Here is a 13,556-nt window from a genome sequence, read left to right as displayed (position 1 = left end):
CAGGTCTAGATACTGAGATTCCAAGTTATAAACTGGAATAAAATTCAGGCACTATTGGAATAATAAGTCATTGACTTCAGGCACCTAAAGGCCCTCCTGTGACCAGGCCCTGTGTGAATATAAGTAATTCCTGGAACAGGAAACTGCCACATAGTTCCATGATTTTTCTGCCTATGCTTTTTTGTCCTGTTAACTCCTAATTGACTTTAGTCAAAGATTCATTTTGGTGTATCTGACACTTCAATAATTCTGACTTTTATAGTCATTTTTAGTTATTACAGTAATACCTGCTGGTACATCACCAATCTACATGGTGTTACATTAGAAACTCCCCTCCATTTCCATAAGTTTGTGGAACATGTTATGGAGAAGTATGGCATAGGAATTGTCAACCTGAGAGCATTTCTCTTCCTCTCACAAATATACAAAGAAAGTGTCCTGCACTTTTCAGAGGGATGTTTAGGCTTAACATTTTATCTAGCTGACAACTCTTTCAGTGTTGCTGGGAAACATTTCACATGGAAAGTTTCTGAATTTATTGTTTGTTTGGTTTTTTTAATGTATTGCTCTAGTGCTGAGAAACAAACAATTCCTTGTTTTGTATCTCCTATTTCTGTATAGTAGTAAAAGATTTAAGGGTGGCAATATTGCAACAGAAAAGCCTCAAAAACAGACTCCAAGGAGAAACTACTGAGCTTGCATTAATATGCAAACTAGATACCATTAACTTGGGTTTGAATAGAGACTGGGAGTGGCTGGGTCATTACACATATTGAATCTATTTCCCCATGTTAAGTATCCTCATACCTCCTTGTCAACTGTCTAAATGGGCCATTTTGATTATCACTACAAAAGTTTTTTTCTCCTGCTGATAATAGCTCATCTTAATTAATTAGCTTCTCACAGTTTGTATGGCAACTTCCACCTTCTCTGTATGTGTGTGTATATATCTATATATCTATATATCTATATCTTCTTACTATATGTTCCATTCTATGCATCCGATGAAGTGGGCTGTAGCCCACGAAAGCTTATGCTAACATGGCTGCTACTCTGAAACTAGTTAAACAATGTATTCTCAGATTGCAAATGATGCTGCTACTGTGTAAATTGACATGTTTTTTGGTTAGCAAGGCCTCTATGGGTAATCATATATTTATGAAAAATAGTGGGATGGAAGCAAATCAGTTTTTGCATAATGAAATAGGCCAGATTCAACAGAGAGATTATTGCCAAACTTCAAAGGGGACACTCCTGGCAACTGTAAGTAAAGATAATTAACACACAAACTTTAAAAAACAACTACTATATATTACAGAGATAGAATATACAAATAGATATACAGACATATTACAGATATATATATATATTATATCAGTCTGTGTGTGTGTGTATATATGTGTGTGTGTGTGTATATATATATATATACACACACACACACCCCTAGAGGTTTGCCAAGTAGGCAGGCCTCACTTTACCAGTTCCCAGTAACTGTTGCGGTCTTGGTGTCAGTCTGTTTCCCTCTAACTGTGTCTCCCCCTGCTTGAAGGAATGTGTCGTTTTCCATCTAGTTCAGTCATGTGTTCCCAAGTTTGACCTTTTTTGACAAACTAGTCCAGTTGACTTAGTGGGGGGCGAGAGGTAGGACATCAAAGTGAATGGCTCTTGCATCGTCTCTTAAGTGTTGGTAGAAAGGTAACTTTCTAATGCCATTGTTCTGCTTCCTGCTTGTTTTCCCTGCAGCCTGCTTGTGAATGATATGTGATCTGCTGTTATATTTCATTAATATTGTATGGTCTGTTAGATTGTTATGTCATTTTCTGTCATGATTACAAGGGGTCAACAGCACATATGCAGGAAAATGGACAATAGCTTCAGATAGTCCCATACAGTGATACTTAAAGGACAATGCAGGTGTTATTTGCTTTCAAATTTTACCTCTGACCATGCTGAGTTGAACAGACCGGTTAGCAGCTACAGGACAGGGGATCCACCCAACTTTGGCGTGGATAAAAGGACAGTCCCTGAAGAACTGAGGGGAGAGGCAATCTGCCGGGGACCAGACTGAATACCAGGCCTCAGAGGTTAGGGTGTCTGGGTTAAGATAGTCCTACTTATGCCTTTAGGTAAGATAGATATATGTGTAGACCATCTGTTGTGTTAAAACCCCATTTCTCTGTTTATGCTTTGTTCCTACTATTGGGCTTAAACAATACTTCTGTTTTGAAAAGGCTATTCGGAGTCACTGTATTCACCTACTGGTCACAGGGATCCTGAAGTGCACAAGGCTTGTAGGTAGTTGAACACAGCTGGGTCTGCTGAGTAACTAGGGTTAGTACACAGGGGTGTTGTACCCTGGGAAACTATTCTGAAAGTGGAAAAATTGCAGGATTGCATTCTTTGAGACGTGAAGGTACGGGTCTGTCACCTGAAAAGGTTCACTCAGGCTAAAGAGGGGGTCAAAAGTGCAGCTGGCCCTGAACTCTGATACTGATATTAATTTAAACCAACATATTCATACAGTAAACATCCCAATAACCAGGTCAGTATACAGTATTCATATATAGTTATAGAGCAGCCCCACTTCCACTTCACCTACATTCTCTCCTTTTTATTCCTCGCTTCTTAATTATTGCAGCTGTCTGAACAAACTATAAAGACTCGAAAAAAGTATTTTCCATTTTTTCACTATAGTGTCTTCTTTAAAGAAAGAGAGTCAAAAAGGCAATACTCTGCCTCAAAAAGAGCTCCAGGGGCAGAAAAACAGGTGAGTACTGAAAGCAAGTAGTACATAGCCAGGATCCGATTTGGGGAGGGTAATTGATGTGATACTAGAACTAGTCCAGCCTTAGGGAGTGCACAGTGCAAGATTTGGGTGCAAATCTGGGCTAGGGGAGGGGCTTCTTGCATCATCTCCATCTGTTCATAAGCAACATAAGAATATGGCTTTGTTTTTTCTTTGCACTCATGCTGCTCTCTCACATTGGTTTGGTTTGCTTTTTTGTGTACATCAGATTGCCTCTATATTCTGTTTGATAGCTGAGTAAATTCCTAGGGGCGGATATCTATTTGCAAGTTTGTAAAGCACTGTGTGCACTTAAGACACTGCATCAATCGTGGTTATTGTGTCTGGATACGCTAACATTTTAATGATAAAAAGGAAGGGCTTGGAAATACGCTGTGGCATTTTCAAGGAAGAGGAATTCACAGACCTTTAAGTTCACTGTTTTTTGTTCAAGATTAATTCTGTGTATGTGTTTTTCTTGATGTTTAACTTCATATTTACGATTAAAATACATTTTAAAATTGTTATTTTTAGTTCTTCCTTTGAACAAACCAAAGCATTCTCAATGAAGAAAGAAAATGTTGCTACTGGCAGTGTAAGCATTAGCTAAATTACCTTTGTAGTTTTCTATATACATGTAATGTATTAAAGTAATTATAGGCAGGGCTGGTAGCGCCACCGATTAAGATTTCCTGACATTGCCCATTATAAGACTCAGTTTTCAGTTATTGGTAGCTTTGCCAAACATTAACCATTTGGGCTGAAATTTTCCATACTAGGTGCCTGCCTCAAGGTGAATATTTTGGGAAAAATTCAGCCAAATAGTTCAGCTGTTTCTGAGCTCAGCGCTAGAGAAAAACATGTTTTGCCTGTGTTAAAAATAATTCTGGTGACCCCTTCTTTGAAAAGTTCTAATGCCTCCATGTTTTGGAGCCAGGGCTTGAAATTTGGCAAGAGGGTGGCCTTTGTGTCAGGGATTTGTTTTTTGCGATCACTGTGAAAATCTGCCCATATTTGGTCAAGTTATAAGCCTCTGAAAATCATGTTAAGTAGTCTGGAAAATCAGGTCTGAGATGTCTCAAATTAGGCACAGAAAACGATTGGATGCTTTTGAGCTGAATTTTACTGTGCCTCAACTTTCAGTCTGTAAAATGGAGATGATGCCCTGAGTGTCATCAAAATTAATTAATAAATATTTGTGTAGTACTCAGATACTATAATGACGAGCATTATAGGAAAGACCATGAGAAAAATTCATAATTCTGTATTCAGAGTAGGGTTTGAATAGCATGAAGTAAATAAGGTCAACAGCACACATTGTTTAGTGAAACGAAAACTAATAATGAATAATTGCTTATTAAGTAAGCATCATCAATCCTGTGCACCTGAATGAGACTAGGGTCCTATTGAAAAGAGTAGTATGTGATCATGTAATTAATTATTGTACTATGATGCATTTGAAGAAAGGGGGCAAGTTATAGGTGATTAAGCAACCTTTATTCTGGCATTTCCTAACATTTTTAGGCTTGAGTTTGTAATCTTAATGTTCTTTTTAATGTTGTGTGTAGCATATATTAAAAGTATCCCACCCTGTACAGCTGACAAATTTGTATTATAAGGGGGAAAATAGATTTTTGGAGATCCAAAATATGACTGCATGTGATTAAATTATTAGATTTCATTATTTATATGAATGTCTGAAGAAATTAGTGTATTCAGTTCATTTACTGTAATTTGTCTTTCACGGTGACATTTTTAGTAACTCCTGTGCTTTTCTTGTATTTAGATGTCAATGTCAGTTATTTTGAAATACCTGCAAGCGTTTGGATGGCTATGGGTGTGGCTAACCCTAGCAGCTTACTTGGGACAAAATGCAGTAGCCGTAGGACAAAATCTGTGGCTTAGCACCTGGTCAGCAGAAGAAGAAAAAAATAAGGATCACACAGAGTGGAAACACTTAAGAAACAACAAACTGGGTATCTATGGGCTTTTGGGATTCATACAAGGTAAGCCTAAGCATACAAGACTTTATTTTCTCTGTATTTGCAAAGCTTAGTTACCTGGGGTTCTTTTACATTCTGTTAAATCTGTAATGGAGACTGGAGATTGGGGTAATACAAAGACAAACTATATTGGTAATTCTGCAATCAGAGGTGTGTATAGCAGCAGAATAGAATCACTTCACATTTGGTCGAGGGGAGTGGCAGGGAGAAAGGATCAAGCTAGGGAGCTGTAAAGTGAAGGAATTATTGAAAAGGCAGATTAGACTAATTTGTAAAATGACTGTCCTTGGAACTAAGTCAATGTTGTATGAACAAGTGCACATTTTAGCTAATGAGGTGTTACTATTTTTTGTGAGGTTAGATGTCAGTGTCCATGTCACAGCTAGTGTTAACAGGAATCATACGCACTTGCTAATGGTAGGCTAGACTTGCTTATGAAGGGGTAAGATGTGAACAGATGCATACGTAAAACAAAACTTTATAGTGGGCCTACCAGGCTGAAGTGTAATCCGTTTAGAAGAGGAAAAAAACCACCAGTCATTATTTTATTTATTTATGTATTCATTTATTCTTAAGGTCTTCTGGTCTGCTATGGTGCATATGTGCTTACTCGGGGATCCCTCTGTGCTTCTCGGACATTGCATAATCACATGTTAGCCAACGTGCTGCACCTTCCCCTCCAGTATTTTGAAACTAATCCAGTAGGTCAGATCATCAATAGATTCACAAAGGTAAAGGAAAAACATGTCCACATTTTTTAGAAAATATACTGCAAAGAACTACAACTTTAATGCCATCTAATGCTTTTAAAAATCAAAGAGTAATACCAGATGCTAGACATCAGTTTCAGTATAGAAAGAAGCCTTCACAAATGCCACAGAATACTTTCCTGCAAAAACCACCAGTAGCTTTTATCAACTGAAGCCCTTTAATATTATTGCCCATGGTCACTGGGCGTGCATACCTCAGAGCACAGTCCTGCAAACTTGAGGTGTTAAGCTGAGTTGAGCTCAGTCTGGTTGTGACAAGTTACCCCCTTAGGATGCCATCTGATGTGCTGAGATACCACTGAGTCTGCCTGTTTTGCTAGCCTGGGCACCCCTTTTACCTGTCTTGCTGAGCCAGGCTATTAAGTCTCCTCCAGCACTCACACAGGCAGGGCCACACCCAACTGCAGAATGAAACAGACACTCAGATCAGTTCTGGGAAGGCTCATCTTAAGGCACTTGCCCCAGCACTCAGGTGTCCACCTCCCTTGGAGTGCAGACCCAAAGGTAAATTTTGAAATCCTCCTCCTCCCTCTGTGGAGGAAGGTATGCACAGCCTCTTATCCCCCCCTCAGTTATGAATTGCACAAACTGGGTTATATTATAAGTGAGAAATAAGTTTATTAACTACAGAAGGTGGATTTTAAGTGAATATAAGAGATGACAGACAGAACAAAGCAGATTACTAAGAAAATAAAACAAAACACACAAGCTAAGCTTGTTTCACTAAAGAAATTGGTTACAAAGAGTAATTTCTCACCCTAGATATTGTTGTCGGCAGATTAGAGAAAGTCTTGAAAGGTAGCTACACTGGTCTGTAGCTTGAGACTTCAGATATTATTACCCACAAGCTAGATGCCCTTTCAGCTTAGGCTTAACCCTTCTCCCCCAAGTTTAGTTCTTGCTTCCAGGCATTTTTCAGTGTCTCTCTGGGTGCGGAGGCAGAGAAGAAACATGATGATGTCACTCCCCTGCCTTATATAGCTCTTGTGTATGGCGGGAACCCTTTGTCTCCAAGTGGAAGAACACTGGCATTACAAGGGGTGGGTCCAGTACCAGGTGACTCAGCCTCATGTCTCTGCAGGGCTGTGGCAACCATTACTCATAGGCTGTCTGGAGCATCCACAGGAAGACTAAGCTCTTTCACAGTTCATTGTCTCTGCTAATGGCCCATTAGCCCTGTCTGGCTTTTCCATTGTTGTACCTGAAGGGCTGGTTGGGGGTGACACCCAAAGTAACACATTTTGAAATACAGATACATAGTTAATATTCCTAACTTCAGATACAGAAATGATACTGGCATACAAATTGGATAATCACATTCAGTAAATCATAACCTTTCCAATTATATCTTACATGCGCCATCTGGCATAAAGTATATCTCAGTTATGTCATTCATATCATAAGCATATTTTCATAAAGAATATGAAGTGAAATGTCCCACTGATATTAAAAGATTATAATTTTTATATCTTGCTAATGCATTGCTACTTGATATAAAAGATTACAGACAAACTATGTTGAATGAACACTAAGGTGTGAAATTCAAGCTCTCAAAGTTAGGATCCCCCCAACCCCCACCCAATACCTCTTTCAATGCACAGAATGGACAGTGCTCAGGGAATGACCTTTCTTAACTTTTGAGTGCATGACTTTGCAACCTTAACATTTGTAATGTTTATTTTTTGTATATAACATCTTATGTTTTTTTAAAAACAAAAGAATTCTATTTCATATAACTATAATGCTGCCCGTTCCTCTCATAAACATAGTTTGAACCCACAAGCTTCAGCACTGCCCATATACATCTGCTACTTGAGCTAAAGGATGATGTGCAATTACTGGTAGGCTGCTATCTTCTGTGGACTGGACCCAAGGAGGATGCATATTGCACTGAAACAGACATCATAACCATGTACTTAGATTTGGTAGCTTCTTTCTGAAAGACAGTGTGGCTAAGTAAATGAGACTTGGATCTGCCTTTTGAGAATCAGGGTTTTGCTCCCAGCTTTTATAACCTCTCAGTGGGTTATGAGGCCTTGATTAATAATACAGATTATAAAAGGAACAGAAATAACAGGAGTGAATAGAAAAGTTGAGAGTTGAATTCATGGTTTCTGGTTCCCAGTCTTGTATGCCTTCTCTTGCCTAATAGTATTTTGAGAGGGGAAAGCAGCAATAGCTGCCACTATGAATTTGTCTGTGGCAGTTCAGTTGAGTGCGTTAAGCTTTAGAGCATACTCACCAACTATGGAACAGTCTGATATTTTAGCAACAAGCCTCTAACATCTACTGAACAAAGTTCAGATGGGAAAAGGGGAGTAATTCTATCTATTTGTAGTAATAGACAGACTACAATATGTTAAATTAGTCTGTCATATGTCACCAGAACTTTTCCCCCAATAATTTTTGCTGCAGTAAAAGGATTTGGGTTGTTGGAGTTCAGAGTCTAAGGACAGTTTCTTGAGAAATGTCTACAGTTTTAGTAAGGAGACATTAAAACTAATTTTTGTGTGTAATATCACAGGACATGTTTATCATTGATCTACGCTTCCATTACTATTTACGGACCTGGTTAAACTGTACACTAGATGTTATTGGAACCATTCTAGTAATCATATCTGCTTCACCTCTCTTCATACTGGTAGTTATTCCCCTTGGATACCTGTATTTTATTATCCAAGTAAGTTGCTTAAATTTTTACAATAAGAGATATGTATTTTCCGTGTGAGAGAGAGAGAGACTAAAACAAAATCATCATTAAGCATTGTTTAAAACAATTGGGTGTAAATTTCAAATCTTGCCTGAAAAGTCAAAGTAGAAACCTAAAACTTATATTTTAGTATTCTGCCACCCAAATCTTTGCCTCCCTGCCCACACACACACTTTTTAAAGCTGACTCCTAAAAATATCCTCCGGCTTCTCTCAAGTATACAGAGTAGTCAAATACATTTTGACTGTTTCCTACAGTAATGCCCAGGGTGGATTTGATTTACATCACTAGTCAGGAAGACTCGATTTAATCATGGATGTCTATATAAAAGTGCATTCTTGTTGGTTGTTACAACCTTAATACATATTCTTCACAACTCAGAGATAGATGAGACCCAAACTGGGTCTCTTTTATGGCCTGCTGCCATTATAGGTTTTCCCTCTAGTGAGAGAATGGTATAGTAGATCTCAAATCAATGAAGGCTCTATTCTGCCCCCAACAATCTTCTGTTCGTTGATCTTTATGAAACTTTGCACATTTAGAGAGAGGTAAGGGACTAACTCTGTGTATACAAATTTGCAGAGGGACAATAGGGTTGAGGTCCGTTATTTCTCACATCTATATATGTCATAAATATAAAGGGAAGGGTAAACCCCTTTGAAATCCCTCCTGGCCAGGGGAAAGCTCCTCTCACCTGTAAAGGGTTAAGAAGCTAAAGGTAACCTCGCTGGCACCTGACCAAAATGACCAATGAGGAGACAAGATACTTTCAAAAGCTGGGAGGAGGGAGAGAAACAAAGGGTCTGGGTCTGTCTGTAGTCGTCTTGGCCAGGGACAGAACAGGAATGGAGTCTTAGAACTTTTAGTAAGTAATCTAGCTAGGTATGTGTTAGATTATGATTTCTTTAAATGGCTGAGAAAAGAATTGTGCTGAATAGAATAACTATTTCTGTCTGTGTATCTTTTTTGTAACTTAAGGTTTTGCCTAGAGGGGTTCTCTATGTTTTGAATCTAATTACCCTGTAAGATATCTACCATCCTGATTTTACAGGGGGGATTTCTTTATTTCTATTTACTTCTATTTTTTATTAAAAGTCTTCTTGTAAAACACTGAATGCTTTTTCATTGTTCTCAGATCCAAGGGTTTGGGTCTGTGGTCACCTATGCAAATTGGTGAGGCTTTTTATCCAACATTTCCCAGGAAAAGGGGGGTGCAAGTGTTGGGAGGATTGTTCAGTGTTCTTAAGATCCAAGGGTCTGGATCTGTAGTCACCTAGGCAAATTGGTGAGGCTTTTTACCAAACCTTGTCCAGGAAGTGGGGTGCAAGGTTTTGGGAAGTATTTTGGGGGGAAGGACGCGTCCAAACAGCTCTTCCCCAGTAACCAGTATTAGTTTGGTGGTGGTAGCGGCCAGTCCAAGGTGTAATATTTTGTACCTTGGGGGGAAGTTTTGACCTAAGCTGGTAAAGATAAGCTTAGGAGGTTTTTCATGCAGGTCCCCACATCTGTACCCTAGAGTTCAGAGTGGGGGAGGAACCGTGACATGGTGGCACAGTGGTGGGATTAACCTGAAATCATTTTGAGATCCAGTTGAGATTTTTTGAACTAGAAATACAGATTTTAAAAAGGAATTTTTAGGAAGTCCAGAAGCAGCTTTGAAACTGAAAGCAGCTTGGTTTCTCTCTGCTTTGTGGCCAAGCAGAGACAAAAGGGGATTATCTTGTGAATTGCAGGTTTTCTTTGCCTGGAGGCAGGGTACTTAACTCCTGCAGGGAAATTCACAGTCTTCCAACCCAGAGGTTTTTTTTTCTTTTCTTCCTAAAAGTAAATAGGGGGTGTGTGCTCTACCCATTTGCCTGGAGACAAAAGTGGCAGGGTTTTTTTTAGGATTTTGATTTTTTTTTTGTTTTACAAGGAGCACAGGTTTGAAAAGAAATTTTTTTTTCTTTGGGCTGGGTAAGCAGGTTCCCAAGTAGTTCGAGGTTTTTTGCTTTAATTTGGGCCCAGAGCAGAGACAAGGGAATTGTCTTTTTCTGTAGGCTGACAATCACTATCAGAGAATAGGTATTCTATTCCAGCACAGCAAAATTTTACAGCCAAGTTTTGTTTGTTTATTTCTAAACCTCGGGTGTAAAGTTAGTTAAAAACAGAGGTTAGAATGGCCAAATCCTCGGCTCGACTACAGCTGGAATTAGCCAAAATTCAGGCTGAGGAAAAACAAAGGGAACATGAAAGACAGATAGAACTCATGCGGCTGGAGAAGGAGGTACAGGAGGCTGCCCACAAGAGGGAAATGGAGGCGAGGAAGCATGTGGAGGAGATGGAGAGGATAAAGGCCCAGCAGAATATACCAACAAACCCTAGCAATCCTTCTCCAGGTACCACTTCCCATCCCAGAAAGTTCCCCACCTACAAGGCAGGTGATGATACTGAGGCCTTCTTAGAAAACTTCGAAAGGGCCTGCCTTGGGTACAACATCTCTACTGACCAATACATGGTAGAGCTGAGGCCGCAGCTCAGTGGACCCTTAGCTGAGGTGGCAGCTGAAATGCCTAAAGAACATATGAACAAGTATGAACTGTTTAAATCCAAGGCGAGAGTCAGAATGGGGATAACACCCGAGCAGTCTCGTCGGAGGTTCCGAGCCCTAGGGTGGAAACCAGACATGTCATTTACCCGACATGCCTACCACATTGTGAAACATTGGGATGCCTGGATATCAGGAGCAAGTGTTGAATCTCCAGTAAATTTGCCCTTCCTAATGCAAATGGAACAATTCTTAGAGGGTGTTCCTGAGGAAATAGAAAGATACATCCTAGATGGGAAACCCAAAACTGTAATCGAGGCAGGAGAGATTGGAGCCAGATGGGTGGAGGTGGCAGAGAAGAAGAAAACTGGTCGCAGTTGGAGCGGAGACCAGAAGGGACCACCCCAGACCACACCCTATTACCGGGGGCCGCCCAAAGCCCCACCTACCTCCCAAAGAACCCTCCAGACCCCTTATCGTCCCACCACCCCGTTCTCCAGCAACCCACCTCGCCCCGGTGACCCGTCAGCTGGACGATGTTTTAAATGTAACGAGCTGGGGCATGTAAAGGCCAACTGCCCCAAGAACCCCAACAGATTACAGTTCATTGCACCGGAATCACACCAGAGGTCCACAGGCCCAGATACCTCCCAGATACCCTTGGAGCGGAGGGAAACTGTGAGTGTGGGCGGGAAGAAGGTCACCGCGTGGAGGGACACCGGAGCACAAGTGTCAGCTATCCATGCTTCCTTAGTGGACCCCAATTTAATCAACCCAGAGATCCAAGTGACGATTCAACCCTTCAAGTCCAACTCTTTCAATTTGCCTACAGCCAAGTTGCCTGTCCAGTACAAGGGCTGGTCAGGAATGTGGACTTTTGCAGTCTATGATGATTATCCCATCCCCATGCTGTTGGGGGAAGACTTGGCCAATCACGTGAAGCAGGCCAAGAGGGTGGGAACGGTCACCCGCAGCCAGGCTAAACAAGCCGTGAGGCCTAGCTCTGTTCCGGAAACTTCTATCAGGGCCCGGTCAGAGGTGATGGACCCGGACCCCAGGCCAATGTCTGCAACAGCAGTAGTGGATCCAGTCCCAGAGACCCAGACGGAACCAGTCCCAGAACCGGAACCAGCCAAACAACCAACACCAGACCCCGTGCCAGCACTGAATCCAGTACTTGCAACCTCAACACCAGAGGGCCCCACCGAACCTGAACTGGCAGCAGCCGATAACCCTACACAAGAGGCTCAGCCGGAGCCTGAATCCCAACATAGTGCACCAGCGGAGAGCGGTTCACAGTCAACAGAAACAGCTCCATCCCCTATATCGCTTCCAGAGGGACCAAGCCTATGTCCCCAATCCAATGAGGAACTGATGTCTCCAGCATCAAGGGAACAGTTCCAGACCGAACAGGAAGCAGATGAAAGCCTCCAGAGAGCGTGGACGGCGGCACGGAGCAACCCACCGCCTCTCAGCTCTTCTAATCGATCCAGGTTTGTTGTAGAAAGAGGACTTTTATACAAGGAAACTCTTTCTGGGGGACACCAGGAAGACTGGCATCCTCAGAGACAGTTGGTAGTTCCAACTAAATACCGGGCCAAGCTCTTGAGCTTAGCCCATGATCACCCTAGTGGCCATGCTGGGGTGAACAGGACCAAAGACCGTTTGGGGGGGTCATTCCACTGGGAGGGAATGGGCAAGGATGTTTCTACCTATGTCCAGTCTTGTGAGGTGTGCCAAAGAGTGGGAAAACCCCAAGACCAGGTCAAAGCTCCTCTCCAGCCACTCCCCATCATTGAAGTTCCATTTCAGCGAGTAGCTGTGGATATTCTGGGTCCTTTTCCGAAAAAGACACCCAGAGGAAAGCAGTACATACTGACTTTCATGGATTTTGCCACCCGATGGCCGGAAGCAGTAGCTCTAAGCAACACCAGGGCTAAAAGTGTGTGCCAGGCACTAGCAGACATTTTTGCCAGGGTAGGTTGGCCCTCTGACATCCTCACAGATGCAGGGACTAATTTCCTGGCAGGAACTATGAAAAACCTTTGGGAAGCTCATGGGGTAAATCACTTGGTTGCCACTCCTTACCATCATCAAACAAATGGCATGGTGGAGAAGTTTAATGGAACTTTGGGGGCCATGATACGTAAATTCGTAAATGAGCACTCCAATGATTGGGACCTAGTATTGCAGCAGTTGCTCTTTGCCTACAGAGCTGTACCACATCCCAATTTAGGGTTTTCCCCATTTGAACTTGTATATGGCCGTGAGGTTAAGGGGCCATTGCAGTTGGTGAAGCAGCAATGGGAGGGATTTACACCTTCTCCAGGAACTAACATTCTGGACTTTGTAACCAACCTACAAAACACCATCCGAACCTCTTTAGCCCTTGCTAGAGAAAACTTACAGGATGCTCAAAAAGAGCAAAAAGCCTGGTATGATAAACATGCCAGAGAGCGTTCCTTCAAAGTAGGAGACCAGGTCATGGTCTTAAAGGCGCTCCAGGCCCATAAAATGGAAGCATCGTGGGAAGGGCCATTCGTGGTCCAGGAGCGCCTGGGAGCTGTTAATTATCTCATAGCATTCCCCACCTCCAACCGAAAGCCTAAGGTGTATCATATTAATTCTCTAAAGCCCTTTTATTCCAGAGAATTAAAGGTTTGTCAGTTTACAGCCCAGGGAGGAGACGACGCTGAGTGGCCTGAAGGTGTCTATTACGAAGGGAAATGTGCTGGTGGTGTGGAAGAGGTGAACCTCTCCA

At 41.7% G+C, this 13,556-nt stretch overlaps 1 protein-coding gene across 3 annotated transcripts in view; it reads left to right on the top strand.

Moving 5' to 3' along the window:
* Positions 1–13,556, top strand: part of LOC140894923 (multidrug resistance-associated protein 1-like) — a 71,862-nt gene that overhangs the window by 45,128 nt on the left and 13,178 nt on the right. For 2 of the 3 annotated variants that reach the window (XM_073303835.1, XM_073303844.1), the window contains exons 16-20: positions 2,695–2,767; positions 3,320–3,380; positions 4,572–4,791; positions 5,365–5,519; positions 8,083–8,238. In XM_073303835.1, coding sequence (XP_073159936.1) covers positions 2,695–2,767; positions 3,320–3,380; positions 4,572–4,791; positions 5,365–5,519; positions 8,083–8,238 — 665 coding nt within the window. The remainder of the gene's footprint in view (positions 1–2,694; positions 2,768–3,319; positions 3,381–4,571; positions 4,792–5,364; positions 5,520–8,082; positions 8,239–13,556) is intronic. The other variant, XM_073303853.1, reaches the window with a different exon arrangement.

This window comes from Lepidochelys kempii, chromosome 1, assembly GCF_965140265.1.
Source record: "Lepidochelys kempii isolate rLepKem1 chromosome 1, rLepKem1.hap2, whole genome shotgun sequence".
NCBI classification, from domain to species: domain Eukaryota; kingdom Metazoa; phylum Chordata; order Testudines; family Cheloniidae; genus Lepidochelys; species Lepidochelys kempii.
This window is presented reverse-complemented; position numbering and strand designations above follow the sequence as displayed.